The following is an 18346-nucleotide window of genomic DNA, read 5'->3' on the forward strand; positions in this document are numbered from 1 at the left end:
TTGTGTACTGTGGTCTGAAACCTTGAAAACTGATGGAAACATGCATGTTGTCATTTCATACCCTCAAAATATTCCCCATGGTGAGAAATGCATAATTCTAGTCTACGGATCCATTTCCGGAAAGCATCATGGTAGGCTGATTTTGGTATACTATGGAGGTACTAATGGACAGCAGAACCGAGTGCTGGTCGCGATCGATACCTACGACCAGAAAGGAAGTTTTACAGTTTTGGAAACAGAAAGAAGTCGCATGGCGCCAGATCTGGGGAATAAGGTGGATGTGGTAGCACAGTAACTCTCTTCGACTTCAAAAATTGTGTTACTGTAATAGAAGTGTGCACTGGAGCATTCTCATGCAACAGTCGAACATGTTTGAAACCTGTGACTGGGCAACGATTCTTGTAGTACTTCTTTAATTTTTTCAAGATTATGTCACAGTAGTACCTACCAGTCACACTTCTACCCTTTTTTACTGGAATCTGTACTGCAATACCTTCACTGGAGAAGAATATGGCATACAAAACTTTCTTTGCACTCAAAGTACGTTTTGCAATTATTGGCCTTTGGCCATGTTTGGTAGCCATGATATTTTGTTCCTAACCTTTCTGACAGGTTCAAAATAAACTTTTATATATGACTGAATTTCTTCAGTATTTGTTACTCGTTTTCCAACCATTTTTTTCTACAGTGGTCAAAAACTGTCCAAACTGAAATAGCGACAACTCGGTAAAACGGTTATGGAATGGATACATGTATATACCATTGTGTAGATACTGAATAGAGGTAATCAGCTGTATAAACATCGATGTGAAATTCCACGTGGAAATGGTGTGTCACCACAATACAGCATATTTTTCGAACATTCCTCGTATACCGTCTTAGAGAATCTGAGTTACTATATATTCCGTCTTAGAGAATCTGAGTTACTATATATAATGTCTTAGAGAATCTGCGTTACATTATATCCTTAGGACACCGGGCACATTTTTATGCAATCTCGCCAGGCATATATATGTTTTTGACAACACAGATAATGACATCACTCGACCTTCAGCTATTTTCGGAGGTCAGGGGTCACCCCGTCAAAATGTATGCGCGTGGACCTTTTTTTGGGGGGGTAATGGGGAATCAATTTTCAGCATTTTCTAACCATTTGAAAATACCTGGGCTTTAGCACAACATGACAGCTTTTCATCTATGAAAACATATTTGAACTCAGAATAAACACAAATCCCACAGGGGTCTGTAACATAGCAAGGGTACATAGAGGGTTTTGGAACTTTGTCAAATCGCTCAAAAGGTCCTTTTTAATGTTGTCTGAAAGTGTCAGTATATGCCTCGGATGTAAGATATTTCCATATTTGAGAGCTGCAGACCTAGACATTTCCGATTTTTTTTTCAAAATGAATTTCATGTAATAAATGTTGATTCTACGGAAGTGTGAAAGGGGCATCAGACGCTAATACGTTCTCAATCATGTTACAGGTGCAGAAAGGATATACAGATTTCCTAAAATGCATTTTTTATAGCTATTTTTGTCTCTAAAAAATGTTGAAAAAAAACACTCATTTTTAGAAAAGAAATGATTTTCCTAATACGAACGTATACAGTATGTTTATGCCATGATCAGCGTGTGCCGTGCGGTTAACTTTGTTAACAAAACTTTTCATAATTAATTTAATTATGTTTTAAATCTATTGAAAATATACTGAACAACTGCTGTAATAAAAACCCAGTGTATCAATGAAGAATATGAATATTCATTTTCAACAAGAATGGTTAATGTAAAACATGCATTAAACTGAAGCATGTAGATATTGGATTCCTTTTGTCATTCATTTCACTGGGAAGCATAAAACGGATTGGTGTATTATGCCTTATCAATCTATTAGAATTAATTCTAATGGATGACAGGGCTACCTTTTAAGATAGATCCAATAAAAATCTTGTTTTCTACAGTAATTCAAAAGTTTCTGTCAGTGTTTTCTCACTAAGTTCTTGTACTATTTAATGTTTTGATCAGATTTCAAGATGTTTTTGTGACGTCATTTTTGTTTAAGACTACATATATGACTGTTCTGACTTCAAATTTTATGGAGACATTACATCAAGTCCAGGTGAGCTACTTCCATGTGAAACAGTCTGTACACAGAAGCTACCAGCATGACAGGAGAGATAGAGGCATTTACTGCCTTGTGATGATAGAAGCAGCTGAACTAAATGACTGGAGACACCCAAACTCACATGTGCACTAAGGCACATGTATGTAGACAATGGAATGAGTTGCAGATGTACAAGTCTATATATCAATTATAAATATTTTATCTTAAAACCAGCTTACTACACATAATTCTGAACAAGAGAGCAAAACTGGTCCATAAACCCTCACCGGAGCTCTGACGAACTGGCTTTTGTGCCAATACAAGTATGTGTTTGTGTTAAGTGTCTTTTCAACAATTTTTCAATCATTAAATGATAGTGTCTACTACCTACAGCAGTGAGCAAAATGCCAAACTTTACAGTGCTGCCTAACTGAAATATTATGCCATAGACATGTGACATGATATCACACCCAGTCACATTATATTGACACTGGAGAGACCAGCCCCACAGCTATCCTCTTAATGCTCAGCCCCAAGCAAGGAAGCTACCAGTACCATTTTTTTACACGTCTTTGGTATGACACAGTGCTAGCGTATCAAGGCAGTGTCAATACTAAAGTTAATTATAATAATCACCAAAACACAATGCAAAGGGAGATAATCAGGCAATTATTGCAGACAAGTTATCGACTACATAACTATATCAACCTTTATAAAAGAAAATCAGTTAGTATTTATTACAGAAAATTGTTTTTGTCTGAATTAATAACACATAGTAGAATAAAGCTTATTGTCGGTAGGGCATATCTGACTTACCTGAATTACTACTACTGAAGTGGGAGGAAAATCAAGTCAATAACCACTACATTGAAGCATTAGATATATTTTCTCTACAATACCAACCTCTTTGGATGATTCTTCTTCAATAATAGTAGGTAAGTCTTCGTTTTCTGGTGTGTATTCCACAATATCATAAAATCTAGGTTTAAATCCATATTTATGTTGTAACTTTCCAATCAATGTTAATGCCTTGGCCACAACATTATCTTTACCGGATAAACTCATTTGTTACCGATAAACATAATCATCATCATGATCACTTTACAAACATAAAGTTTTTTATGTTTAACACATGAACATGTTCATTTCAAACATTACTTCCTAGTTTATTAAAAGTAGAACTTTTTCACTCTGGCAAAGTTTATTATTTCTAGGAATATAAGCTTTTGTTTCTTAGTTCCACATTTTATCATATTTCAATTAAAAAATCACTATCTGAGTCCACACGTTCATGGTGTGTTTCGAAACACCATCAAATTTCCGGTCTTGATCACTATAATAATACAACGCATCGAAAATCGAATCACTAAAAGAAGAATTTCATTATTAATGAGCTTAAAAGCAAGAATTTTAAGCTTAATTATGTAATATCGAAAAAAGAAACTCTTCAATAACGTCTTTATGCCACATCCGAAAGTTCATCAGTCAACGTATTTCCTACATGCTAAACAAGACCTGCGATTCAGTCCAATCCCATTTTAAAGACACAATTGTATCTTTTGCGTAAGGCAGCACGTAAAATACATAATTATATTCTCCATCTGACATAAATGACAATAAAATTTTAACAACTGTTGGTAACAGTTAACTGTGCATTTAAGTAGAAACGAGGAAATAGAATAACACTTGGTCAGCAATATCTATTCACAGAAAGACTTAGCAAAAAATAATATAGCAAATGAAATACTAGACTTCGAAATACCATCTCTTCTGCTTTGATATGGTTTTAAACAGGGTAATTGTATACCTATTATTTACAAAATAAATTAATTAAACATTAAAGATGCTAAATTATAACTGAAAACTATTATATTCTGCCATTCCAATTTTTTCTCTTTTTTATCAACACTGAAACAGTAACAAATATGATGATCACTGTTTTGTCTTTCTCATACTTTCTGACAAATATCTCCTTTTGCAAATGTACCAACACTGTTAGGTTAACATAGATCCATAATTTTATATATTCTGTAAATGTCCTTAGGCAATGTCAGAAAAACACTGTCAGGTTAACTGTACGTCCTACATAAGCACTGTCAGCCAAATTGATTCATTTCTTTAACTGTCCAAAACACTGTCAGGTAAACTGTTTGTCCTACATAAGCACTGTCAGGCAAATGATCTCATTTCTGTAACTGTCCAAAGCACTGTCAGGTAAACTGTACGTCCTACATGACACTGTCAGGCAAATGATATTGTAACTATCCAAAACACTGTCAGGTAAACTGTATGTCCTACAGAAGCACTGTCAGGCAAATTATATCATTTCTGTAACTGTCCAAAACACTGTCAGGTAAACTGTATGTCTACAATTAAGCACTGTCAGGCAAATTATATCATTTCTGTAACTGCCAAAAACACTGTCAGATAAACTGTATGTCCTACACAAGCGCTGCTAAGCATAAAGTTCTATTTGTTCTGTAAATACAGTCATATTCTATCTGATCACACTGTCAGGCATTTTTTTTATACATACTACATATGTAAATGTTTCTTATGTTTAAACACAGCATGACAAAGAATCAATTAAATTAACTGAAGAGCTCTACTTGTCACATAAAAATATTTATTCCAATGTTTTGAACACAATCTTATATTTCAGCTTTGATTTTAAAACTTGTATTTCTGTTAATGTATACAAACATATTCTTTTATTTCCTCCAATCATGAAGAGCAAAATTCAGCATAACATAATGAAAACAATAATCAACAAGAAATATAAATATCCATTGAGTAAAACCGTTATCTGGGCAACTATAGAATTACAGTTCGCATTTAACTTTGGATGTAGAGCATTTTAAATATTTTATTTTTGTTTTAGTTATCTGGCAATTTAAAGATCCTTGTCAAACAAATATAAATCTGAAATTAAGCTTATTTCAATTTATTCAGCATTAAGTGCAACAGATGATAAAATTACTGTTGTCTCTAGGTCCAGATGTTTTATTGAGCTGCATGAGAAACCAACATAGTGTTTGCAACGGCATGGATCCAACCAACTGCGCACCCTCAGTGGCATGATCCATGCTGTTCGAACTTTCTCCAATTCCAATAGGCTTTAAAGAATAGCATGGCCTCTACCAGACGTGGGATGCGCAGGCTGTCTGTCCATGCTGTCGCAAACCCACTATGTTGTTTCCATGTGCGCTCAATACATAATATATAGACCTTCCAATATATAACACTTAAGGTCATTTATATATTTTTATAATCCTGTTACAAAACTTGGCCTCAGAATAAATGGTTATTTTCATTTTGTAATATGCCTATTAATGACACAAAATTTCATCCAGTGAACTGTTACTTTAACTATCTACAAGCATCTTTTGACTTTATGAAAGATCTACCAATTTATGTCAAAAATGGGCTCATGGGCAGGAGAGTTTTTATTACTTTAAAACTTCATTGCCAATGTCAGTATTACCGCTCTGTCCAACATGTTTTTCAATCTTTGCAATTTCCTAATATAAATGAATATTAAAATTTCATTTTACATGCAATTCTTTATGAAAACACTCTTCAACACAAATATATCATTGTAATTTACAGCCTACACAGTTCTTTGTAATCTACCCAATGACGGAAAACACTTAATTCTCATCAAACATTTCTCTATATTTCCATGCACAGATTTGCAGATTTATGTCCTGTGAGGTAAAAGTTATTAATTAGCCATGTTATCAAATTTGCCAATAAAAACCCCTGACTCATTATTGACAAACAACCAATACTCAAGTTTGAATCCGTTTCAATCTAACCAATGTTCTAAAGTCCGTAACAAAAGTTAAAGCTCACAGTTTTTTTTTTCTAATCTAAATTTACCTAATTAATTGTGACCTGGTTACCAATTTCATTAATCATCTAAGGTGAACATTGACATTTTCGAAAAATTTCTTCAATTCACGAAGATTTTATCAGAGCCTGCGGCCTGATGAACATGAAATTTCATCTCTGTACTTAGGTTAGGATACCTTATGTATTGCCAAATATATATGGACTGTTAAAAGGTCTACGATAATATCTACGTCCATTCGAAACTTAGTTACGAGGATAAGTAAAATCCATACAATGACCATTTCATACTAGTTTTACGACAGTTTGAAAACTTTTATTTCAATATTGTTTAAATTGCTTTTAGCCAAATATGTCAAGGATTTGGTGCCTTAAAAGCACTGTTACATTATATTCAAAGTAATAACTTTCCAAGTCCCTGCAATAATATTTTAATAAATTTGAAAGCAAAAATAAGATTAAACTCTTCAATCTTTCAAAAGTTTCCGAAAGTTAGATTTTTACTGTTTTCGGTAATATCAAAAAGTTTTTTATTTTTACATCAGGATCTAATTATAATCACCACAAAATTTTCAGATATCCTTTTAACTTAGAACACTTATAAATATTTAGGAAAACATTTTATGATATGGTATTAAGTATAAGCCGCTCTTTTGTGGCAATTCATTAATTCATCTGTAAGAAGTTAACAAAAGTTATCTAATTCCTATTCAAATGAATCAATAAATTCAATAAAGCGAAAATTAATCCACTTATAATAAATTGACTATGCAGTTAATACAGTCTCCAATATTATGTAAACATTAGTTTTTATTTGGTATAAAATCATATTCTTTACCAGAAATGTCACCTCTTACATCCTTGTATCATTTGTGAAAAGACACAACCCCTTGCTATGGTTACCATAAATTTTAGAAAATATTACGCTACATTAAATTTGAAGCTGTCAAAACTGAAGAATTAATTTTATGTCATCACCACCAAAAAGTTTGTTTTGCAATACTATTTGTACAAATCAGTAATGAAACACCAAAAGTGTTTAACAACCGTCTTTCTTTTGTAGAACAAGTATTTAAAATCCTTGCACACATTTTATATCAAAAGTTTTCATTTTCTTATATTATAATAACACTAACAACAAGCACTAATCACTTTTGTCATTAAAAAATGTACAACATTCCAATTTAATTTAGTTTCTTATTCAAGATCTTAATTGTATAAAAGTTATTAATCATTACACTTCATTTATTCAAATTTAAAACAAAAACCTCCATTCACATTTGACTGCCACTAATGTCCAATATTGCTGTAAACTTACTAATTAAGTCAGCAGGTGAACTTATACATTATCACTATATCCATTACCTTAAGTCAATGAAAGCAACAATTATTCAAAGGTATGGTATTGTTGACACCCATAATATTTGTCCTGGCCAACGTTTAATTCATTTATATTACACTCCCTTTTTGCCATAAAATTAATATTTCAAACATCGAATTTCATTTATTTGCTTTGCAAACTGCATACACAAGTAATTTTATCATTCAATATTTAGTTTACAAGGGTTTTGCACACTACCCCCTCTTATATCAGATCTTTATATATATTCTTGTCTCTAAAACTGACTGGTATACTGATTTACAAAACTGCATCTTGTCCTTAAAGTTCTATAGATCGCTATCTTCAGTCAAACGTTATTCCATTTCAGCTTATAAAACAAGTGTATTAACTTAATTCTACCATTTGTTTAAAAGAAAACATTTTTGTAACATAATAATAATAATAGTGAAACAGCCATTCATAAATTTTGTCTTGTGTGGCTGTTGGGTCAAATTGTCCGAATCAATATCCTTTACTAACTAATCCTATGCACTCCGTCATACTGTCTCCCCATACTGTAAGACTTTCAACACTTTCTCAAATTCTCTTCTTTTCTCCTTTACTATGTCCAAACAAGTTTTGTTCATACACTCTTCACTTGCCATTTTTTCCTCTTGTTGGGTCGAAACTGTCTTGCAGTTCAGTTGCTATTTTTGTCTAACCAATTATCTTCACACTCAGAATGTCTTATTATCCAACCCCACAAGGAAAATCTGCATCCTATTCAGCTAAAAAAGTAAACTTAAAATAACACAGAAATCGCTTTATATTGTATCATAAAGACAACATTTTACTAAACAGAAAATATTGCTGCAATACATCCCTGATGAACACTGAGAGATTACTGAAAGTTTCCAGTCTCATCATGGTGCATTATTTATGGAATCACTATGTCAATCTGTCCTTTCATTGGCAGGTACTTGGTCTGTAGGTGAAACTTGGGTGTGAAACATACATGGGTGTTGCTCTCTACTTCATCTTCCAGCTATCCTATCTCAAAACTGTAACAAGTGTGAAATTTGTCCAATTTATTTTTTATTTTGTTGGGTTTAACGTCGCACCGACACAATTTTAGGTCATATGGCGATTTCCAGCTTTAAATGGGGGAGGAAGACCCCAGGTGCCACCTCCGTGCACTATTTCATCACGAGCGGCACCTGGTAGAACCACCGACCTTCCGTAAGCCAGCTGGATGGCTTCCTCCCCGTGAAGAATTCTATACCCCCAAATGGGTTTCGAACCCACATCGATGAGGGGCAAATGGTTTGAAGTCAACGACTCTAACCACTCGGCCACGGAGGCCCCGAAATTTGTCCAAGTTAGGGCGCCGAACTCTCAACTTCACAACTCTTTCAACCACATTCACACCTTAACTCCATTGATGACAAAAACACACAGAATAATATACGCATAATTACACACTTAAAATCTTGATTTTTTTTCCATTTAACTACTGGTTCCTTGCAGCAAATTAGATCGTATCTCTGGCAGGTTCAAACATTATAAAAGAATAAAAGTTGCTGTTTGTAACAGTGTAACTGTTTTACAACTACTGAAATACAATGTCTTGAGCAGAACATCTCAAGCTGCCAAATATGGCATTTTGTTTGTCTCTGGAAAATATTGTGGTGTTAATATTGGTAGTGTGTCAGAAACAATTCTGGTCATTATTGGAAGTTATAAGTAAAAAAGTATGATGGAGTACATACAAATACATAATTGAACTAAATAAAGTGACAATTTAGGTCATATGGCTACTTTCCAGCTTTAGATGGTCTCTGCTTGAATTGTTTCATAAACTGGCAGGTAGAACATCAACTTTCTGTAAGCCTGCACCGGATAGCTTCCTCATATGAAAGAATTCTTCACCCCAAGTGAGGTTTTACACCAACAGCAATGCAGGGCAAATGTCAGTAATCTCAAAAATTGGGGCCACAGAGACCATCAATAATATTATATAAGTGATAGTCAACATTTTCTAATTATTTAATTGTTACTAGTACATTCCATATACAGGCATAACTCTTTCTCATACCATTCCACTTACAGGCATAACTATTAAAGTGATTTTTTTATTATTTAATGGTTACAAGAATATTCCACTTACAGGCATTTATAACTCTTTCTCATACCATTCCACTCACAGGCATAACTCTTTCTTAAATTATTCTGCTCACAGGCATAACACTTTCCTATACCATACCATAGCTCTTCGCATTCCTTGCTTTTTAAAAAAAAAGTGCTTTTTACAAGAGCACCAGTTACGATTAAAAATGTAAACAACGGACTCTGTCTAAAAATTATTTGAATGAATGAATGATCGTTGATCTTAGTCATAATACTGATTGACAGTGAATGCTTATGACTCCATGTGTTGCAGAAAGGTATCTAGTTTGTAACTGTAATTTCCTATCAGTTGATATACTCTCGAAACTGGTGAAGTAATTGCTTATATTTGGACAAAGCCCACTGTCTTTGCCATTCGCCAGCTGCTAAAAAGGCAAATACGAGGGGTGTTCCAAAAATAATGTCATTTGTGTTTTATTTCGCGGAAATCGTGTCATGTGTACACAAAACCACCTCGTGTCGATAGAATGATCACTGAATCGTAACATAGGTAAATATCGCCCTCACACGTTCACTGACTTTGGTACAGTGTACATTGCTTTATAGCGTATTCATTACACTTTACATAAAATGACTGGGAAAAGAGCTGAAAATGTGCTTGAAATTAGGGCCTACGTAAAAGGTAGGTCGCTACTCGACATGAAGCTTGTAGATATTCACCGTGAGGTGTGCGACATTTATGGGGAGGGTCAAATGTCTCATAGGACTATTTGTAGGTGGGTAGCTAAACTTAGGACCGGACAGCAGCAACCCAAAGATGCTGCTCGCACAGATCGTCCTGCAACAACTACGTCGAAAGGTAACATCGAAAAAATCCTCAATTTGCTAAAAAAGGATGCCCGATTCACCGTAAGGCAATTGGCCCAAATGACAAACTTGTCGTTAGCACGAGTTCATGGAATTATGAAGAAACACCTAAAACTTAGAAAAATAAATGCAAGATGGATACCCCATTGGTTAACAGATGAACAAAAGAGGACCCGTGTAACAATGGCAAAAAAACTTCTGAACATGTACCCAAAATACAGCAAAAAGGTTTTTGATAATATAGTTACTGGTAATGAAACCTGGGTTTATTATTTTGAACCAAAGTGGAAGTATTCTAACCGAATTTGGGTCACCAAAAATGCGAGACGCCCAAGTATTGTCAAACGAATACGAACGGTGAAGAAGGTTTTGTATGTATTTTTTTCACTCATAAGGGTCCAATCATTCAAATTCCGGTACCAAAAGGCAGTACGGCCATAGGAAAATTCTATAAAAAAAGTTGTTCTAAGAAAATTGAAGAACTACTACAAAAGTCGCCGCCCCAAAACAGGACTTAAGTACCTCCGACTTTTGCATGATAATGCACCCGCTCACAAGGCACGCATTGTGACCGAGTTTTTGGAGTCAGAGAAGGTGACCGTCCTTCCACACCCTCCGTTTTCGCCAGACCTGGTCCCCTGCGACTATTTTCTGTTTCCCAAACTTAAATATCATCTGTCTGGAAAGAGATACAAATTGAGAAATGCCCTTGAATCTGCTGTTTATCAGTATCTGACGGGTGTTCCCATAGAAGAGTATGAACAATGCTTCCAAAAGAGGATTGACCGGCTCAAAAGGTGTATTCAGGCTGACGAAGAGTATTTTGAAGGGCAGAGCAAGTTAAAATGATCAGAAGATTTGCAGTATAGGAGAACCGATGCAAGTGACATTACTTTTGGAACACCCCTCGTATATAAGATTCAGTGTAAGTTATATTTCACTGGTACTACCAGTTAGTAAGTTCATACTCTAAACAAGAGCTGTCTCCGTAGGATGACACATGCCCCCGATGGCACTTTGAATGAATAGTTATGGCCGATGTTAGAGTTTAGGACCTTTGACCTACGGAGCTGGGTCTTGCGCGCGACACATCGTCTTACTGTGTCACACATTCATGCACAGTTATTTTAAAATCCATGCATGAATGACAAAGATATGGACTGGACATGCCCATCAATGCACTATCATGAAAATTGATCTTTAACATCTAAGTGTGACGTTGACCTTTGAGCTACGGACCTGGGTCTTGCGTGTGACACGTCGTCTTACTGTGGTACACATTCATGCCAAGTTATTTGAAAATCCATCCATCGATGACAAAGATAAGGACCGGACACGCCCATCAATGCACTATCCTTTAACGTCTAAGTGTGACCTTGACCTTTGAGCTACGGACCTGGGTCTTGCGCACTGCACGTCGTCTTACTGTGGTACACATTCATGCCAAGTTATTTGAAAATCCATCCATCGATGACAAAGATATGGACCGGACACGCCCATCAATGCACTATCCTTTAACGTCTAAGTGTGACCTTGACCTTTGAGCTACGGACCTGGGTCTTGTGCACTGCACGTCGTCTTACTGTGGTACACATTCATGTACAGTTATTTGAAAATCCATCCAAAGTTGACAAAGATATGGACCGGACACACCCATCAATGCACTATCCTTTAACATCTAAGTGTGACCTTGACCTTTGAGCTACGGACCTGGGTCTTGCGCACTGCACGTCGTCTTACTGTGGTACACATTCATGCCAAGTTATTTGAAAATCCATCCATCGATGACAAAGATATGGACCGGACACGAAAATTGCGGACAGACCGACGGACTGACAGACCGACAGACTGACAGACAGACGGTTCAAAAACTATATGCCTCCCTTCGGGGGCATAAAAACACGTCTGAGAACTTTGGGCAGTTTTTATCAATTAAAACGTTTGCAGCATTAGATTATATTTTTTCTTTACACGAAAACTGCCGTAAGGTAACAAGGCAAATACGCTGATAATCCGGAGTAGGCCGATTATGTTTTATTGTCACAAAACTGTTCCAGTTCACGTAATGTAATCGGTGCACTTAAACTGCCTAGCTATAGCTACTGCTGTTATAGGGAAGTGGTAGAGTGTCTGCCTTAGGTGTGAGAGGTCCTGGGTTCGAATCCCAGTTAGAGCCTAACAATTTTCATTCTGCTACAGCATCTTTTTGCTGTTAAAGGATTGTTCCTGTTGTTTCATATTTTTAGCACGCAGTATCATGGATCATTATTTAGAAATCCAGATCACAGTTGAATGTTAAATCAAATGCACCCAAGTAGAAAATATTCGCTATATTATGTCCCTTTGATGTTTCTGCTCTCCAGGCCCAAGAAGAGTTACATTTCCTTGATCACAAAATTTTCTTTTACATGAAAATATTAAATGCTCATAACTCTACGCTTCTGGTTAAAATATTGTTAATATATCTATTTTTGAGAAATATATGTACATTTGTCTTCATTTCAAAGTTTTTTAACTTCATACCTATGATTTAAAAAACTTAGGTACTATCTCTACATTCCATTCACAGGCATATTTCTTTCTTATACCATTCCACTTACAGGCATAACTTTTTCCTATACCATTGTGCATATAGGCAAAACTCTTTCTTATGCCATTCTGATTACAGGCAAAACTCTTGTCTTTTACCATTCTGCTTAAAGGCATAACTCTGTCTTACACCATTCCACTTAGGCATAACTTTTTCCTATACCATTCTGAATAAAGGCATAACTCTGTCTTATACCATTCTGCTTACAGGCATAACTCTTTCCACTTTCTTATACAATTCTGCTCAGAGGCAAAACTCTTGCTTATAACATTCCACTCACAGGTATCTCTTCCTAATACAATTCTGCTCACAGGCATGCATACTTCTTTCTTATGCCAATCTGCTTACAGGCATAACTCTTTCTTACATCATTCTGTTTACAGGCATAACTCATTCCTATACAATTCTGTTCACTGGCATAACTCTTTCTTATACAATTCTGCTCACAGGCATACATACCTCTTTCTTATGCCAATCTGCTTACAGGTATAACTCTTTCTTACATCATTCTGTTTACAGGCATAACTCATTCCTATACAATTCTGCTCACAGGCATAACTCTTTCTTATACCATTAAATCCTTCTTATACCATTCTTGCATTGAGGTACATATACCTTGCTAGCTCAATATAGCTCCAAATGCAGAAATCAAATATCCTGAGCTTATCCAGAAGGAGTTGACTGTGATGAAAGTGATGTTAAATAAGCTGCAATGACAAAATGATTATCATGGCGATACTGATGAAAACTGATTATAAAGTCAATGAAACCAGAGGATGATGACTTTTCCATGTTATTCTGCTCTTCCAATTAATGTTGACAAAATCAGTACTGTCAGAAAATTGTATATTACTATTATAAAGTATATTTCTTTTTGCATCATAAGCATAATTTTTTAGCTGGAAGCAATTTTACTCAAAGAGCTGTTGGCAGTATGAAACATATCAATTATCTTGCACAACAAGAACCTCTTTTAGAGACACATTTTACAGAAATAGTTACAATTATTGACAAAGTGATCATTTACACACATTCAGACTAATAAATCTTGTAAATATTTATGAACTGTTAAAACATTAAACATTAATAATGCAGATAATTCTATGAAATTAAGTAAGAGTTGTCTAGAGACTGAACTGGTAAAGGAGAACAGTTACCAAACATTAAGTAAACTGTACCAGTTACAGTGGTATACATATACAAAATGCTCCACGTTTGGCAAACAAGAAACTTAAAATGATCCCAGTAGTTCCCGTCAATTAAGGGACTTGGAAAATGTAATGATCGGTTCCATGACTACATAGGATCCTGTAGTTTGCATCACACTGACAGTGTAATCATGCCTCAGACATCTGAAATGGCCAATAACATGTCTTTGTAGGATCCCCATACAGTGGATCATATAGTGAGACCAGGACAGTAGTATAATCCTGCCTATGATACATATGAGCCGCGCCATGAGAAAACCAACATAGTGGCTTTGCGACCAGCATGGATTCACACCAGCCTGCGCATCCGCGCAGTCTGGCCAGGACCCATGCTGTTCGCTAACAGTTTCTCTAATTCCAATAGGCTTTAAAAGCGAACAGCATGGATCCTGACCAGACTGTGTGGATGCGCATGCATGTCTGGATCCATGCTGGTCGCAAACCCACTATATTGGTTTTCTCATGGCACGGCTCATATAATGTTCAGTTACAAGACCCCCATAATCAGGTCTAAGATGCTATAATCCAGCCTGGAACATATTTGTATACAAGCTTATAATAATAATATAATTTTATAGTATAAACTTGGAATTAAAAGTACATTAAATCCCACTTGACACAAATATGAAACTAAGTCATATAATATTTACAACAGCTTACTTCAAATTAAACTACAGTGAAAATTTAAATGTCGCCGCGTTCTTACCTTAAATCTAAAATATATACGTATCACTGTAAAGGCTTTGATTGATTTATTTATTTGGGTTTAACGGCACACCAACACAGTATAGGTTATATGGCGCCAAACAGGACTACAAATTTTGGTTCCACATCTCATTTACATTGAAATAAAAACTTAGGTATGGAATCAAAATTTGCATTCTGTACCTGCTGGAATCACAGAGTTACTGCAAAACCAAGTGTTAAGACCCTACTAGTCGCCTCTTACGATCATGCAAGGGTAAGGCAGTGGTTCCAATTCTTTTCATACACAGATTGTCCCAGAACCACATGGGGCGTAAAGGCTTTGAACCATTGTAATATATTACAGGTGTAATATCATAATGCCTGCATAAAAATTAATTAAGATCTGCAATAAACCTTACAACATAGGATGTCAAAGAATATTATTAAAATATTTGAACATTCTATCACTCAAGCATATTGACACTTCCTTTCTATTACAGAAAAAGCTTCACGTTATCAACTTTAATTAGATACATTAAAACAGTAGGCCCACTTTAATAAGCCTAAATCTTATTAAATCTTGAGCTATTTAAATTCTTACCACCTAGGCAGGATATATAGTTTCCTTCTGTATAAAATATATCACTATCTATTTTGAAACTCTTTATTTCTTTCAACTGTTCTGATTATGTGAAGTTTAAGATTAGATTAAATACTTGTTAAGTTTAATTTGGAAAGTGTGCACAGGTGGGTTTTCTAGAAATAATTCATTTATCAGGATGCCCTAGCAGGTTCACTGATTATCAGATGCCCGTCTACAGAGGCAATCTTCTCCTATCTCATTAACATTTTCATTTTTCTTTGATATCACGTTTTCTTCTTCTTCGAAGATTACAAAGTACAACAAATTTGAGTTCTATGCTTCTATTTCAATTTCTTTTAAAAATACTGCTTTTTTCAGTGGTATTAAAAGCAACATTTCTTGAGATTTCCTTTGCCATATCAAACAAGAGTGCAAAACTGTCACAATATACGACTGTCACAACAAAATGCTTTTGACTTAAAAAATACTCTACTTACTGAGCAGACCAGTTTTCAGTTTTCTTAATTTCAACTTATTCAAGGGCCATAACTCCAAAGCCGCAAAGACTATCTGGGTTATCAAACTTGGTCATAATAATATGCCCATAAACATTCTTGTAGGTTACAATCTTCTGCGAGTTATTTTACGAGTAACTCTGATATTAGAGGCCAAATATCAAGGCTCTTACTATTATGGATTCAGAGAGTTTCTTATATATAAGCCTAATTAGTAAGTACATGTCATACACAGGGGCGTGGCCATTTTTGACCTTAGGGAAATAATTTGGAAAATTATAGTAGAGTCAAACCAATATCAAAGCTCTAGAGAAGATTTTTGAAGTCTGATAGCTGAAAACCTATTTTTAACCAAAAAGACCCATATGTTCAATGAACAGAATCATTTGAAAAACTTTGAAAGGGAGCTACCCAGAGATCATTTGTGTAGTTTCATCAAAATTCATTCAATGGTTTTGGAATTTGAAATTGTTGATGAAAAGTGACCACACCCTCTGGCGACCGTGTTTTGTTTGACAAATCATAAAATTAATTTGAACAATATTTGTAGAATGTCACACAGGGACAATTTGTGTGAAATTATTTTAAAATCTTGCTACCAGTTTCATACAATTATTTTAAAATTGGGCTAGCAGTTTCATAAAAGAAAATTTTTGAAGTTTTCACTCATAATATACATATAGGGAAAAGTGACTATGCCCTCTGGCGGCCATGTTTTTTGACAAAGTTAACTAAAATAATTGGAACAGTCTTAATTTACAGAGGGTCACACAAGGAGCATTTGTGTAAAATTATTTTAAAATCAGGTTAGCAGTTTCGCACAAGAAGATTTTAAAATTTCCACTATATACATATAGGGAAAAGTGACCACGCCCTCTGGCAGCCATGTTTTTTCACAAATCAGTATAATCTGAACAATCATGGTAGAGGGGTGACATAATGACCATTTGTGTGACATTATTTCAAAATCAGACCATTGGTTTAGGAGAAGATGTCGTTTGAAGATTTTTCTATTTTTAGCTCTCAGGTGGCCCCTATGTGCAACCAAGCGGAACTGTTCAAACAATTTTGGTAGAGGACCACCCAAGGAACATCCGGGCTAAGTTTCATCAAAATCCATTCAGACATTTTGGAGGAGATGTTGTTTAAACACAATTACTGATGACAGACAGACGCAGGCACAACAGACACAGCGTGACCACAATAGCTCACTATGAGCACTTTGTGCTCAGGTGAGCTAAAAAACATTATGGTCTATAACCTGGTGAAATAAAATATATATGTCTGTGTGCTTGTTTTTAAGATATTTGCCCACACATTTAAAGCTGATTTTGAGAAATTATTTGGAATTATTCAATGTGTCAAACTTTTTAGTATCTCATTTTATCTCTAGGAAGATGGTAACATTCCCATTTTAATAACTTTACTAAAAGGTTGCCATTATTTTATAAAATAATCTTAAATTCCAAATGCAGAGTCCAGGCTTTATATATTCTATGTTATCCAAATAAATGAAAATATGCCGTTACTTCAACTTTATCAAACATGCAAAACAACCTTAAAAAGTCAGTTGTCAGTTCAAATAATTATATGATAACCAAACTGTCAGTCTAAACTTACAGTCGTCCTAACTTATAGTAGTCAAATGTCAGTTTAAACTGCCATGTATCTTGACTGCATCTTAACTTACAATTATAGTCATCAAGATTTTGTTCAAACTTCAGCCAATAGTTCAGTGATCAACTGTCAGCATCATTTTAAAATTACAGTGGCTGAATTCCAAGTAAGGATTCTTTTGTTTGTATCACTCTAAAAATGTTCAAATAAAGATATAAGCAAGCCACACAGTTGTTGCTAGATCTATAGTAAATCGAAGGAAATACAAACACACAGTCACGTTTTTTTCACATTCCAGCTTCTTCTATTATCATATTTTCATATTTTAAAACCATTCCTTATACCAATCTTTCACAAATGAATGAAGCACTAAAATACATCCAGCACTTTGAAACCATTCCAAAAACTGCAAAAATCCAAAGAAACTGCATACTCCTTCAACTTAATCTTCTCAAACTTGAGAACCAGACTGGGGTTATTAAACTTTTAAATTAAATTATTTTATCAAACTGCAGAGTACAAAGGTAATAAACACAGATCTAATATACCCTCTTCTACCCTATATGTTATCAAAAATTGTCAATTAAGGTATTAAAATTCCCAAGATTGGTTTCCATATCGGAGCACAGATCCTAGTAACTTTCACTAAAGGGTGGAGAGAAACCAAGTCTCCTGATAAAACTAGTAATATCTCAATTTTATCCCTCACTTCACTCATATCCTGCAAGAAGTTCTGTGATAAAAAAAAATTATATCAAAGTTTTCCCAGCTTCCCAGTCTGGTTTATTATTTTCTACTGCTATTAAAAAGTAGCTGTATAAATAAATTCAGTGAAAAATATAAACATAATTAATTCCCAAATCATATAATCACCCAA

The 18346-nt window shown here is 34.8% G+C and overlaps 1 protein-coding gene across 6 annotated transcripts in view; it reads right to left on the reverse strand.

The window, feature by feature from the left end:
• Positions 1 to 18346, reverse strand: part of LOC123531546 (centrosomal protein of 170 kDa protein B-like) — a 163444-nt gene that overhangs the window by 109292 nt on the left and 35806 nt on the right. Inside the window, exon 1 of one of the 6 annotated variants that reach the window (XM_053553210.1) lies at positions 3006 to 3694. The exons of 3 other annotated variants lie outside the window; for them this stretch is intronic. In XM_053553210.1, coding sequence (XP_053409185.1) covers positions 3006 to 3167 — 162 coding nt within the window. In that variant the 5' untranslated portion in view covers positions 3168 to 3694. Of the gene's footprint in view, positions 1 to 3005; positions 3695 to 18346 lie in introns of those variants that run through there. 2 more of the 6 variants (XM_053553214.1, XM_053553240.1) reach the window with 2 other exon arrangements.

This window comes from Mercenaria mercenaria, chromosome 1 (genome assembly GCF_021730395.1).
Source record: "Mercenaria mercenaria strain notata chromosome 1, MADL_Memer_1, whole genome shotgun sequence".
Lineage (NCBI taxonomy): Eukaryota > Metazoa > Mollusca > Bivalvia > Venerida > Veneridae > Mercenaria > Mercenaria mercenaria.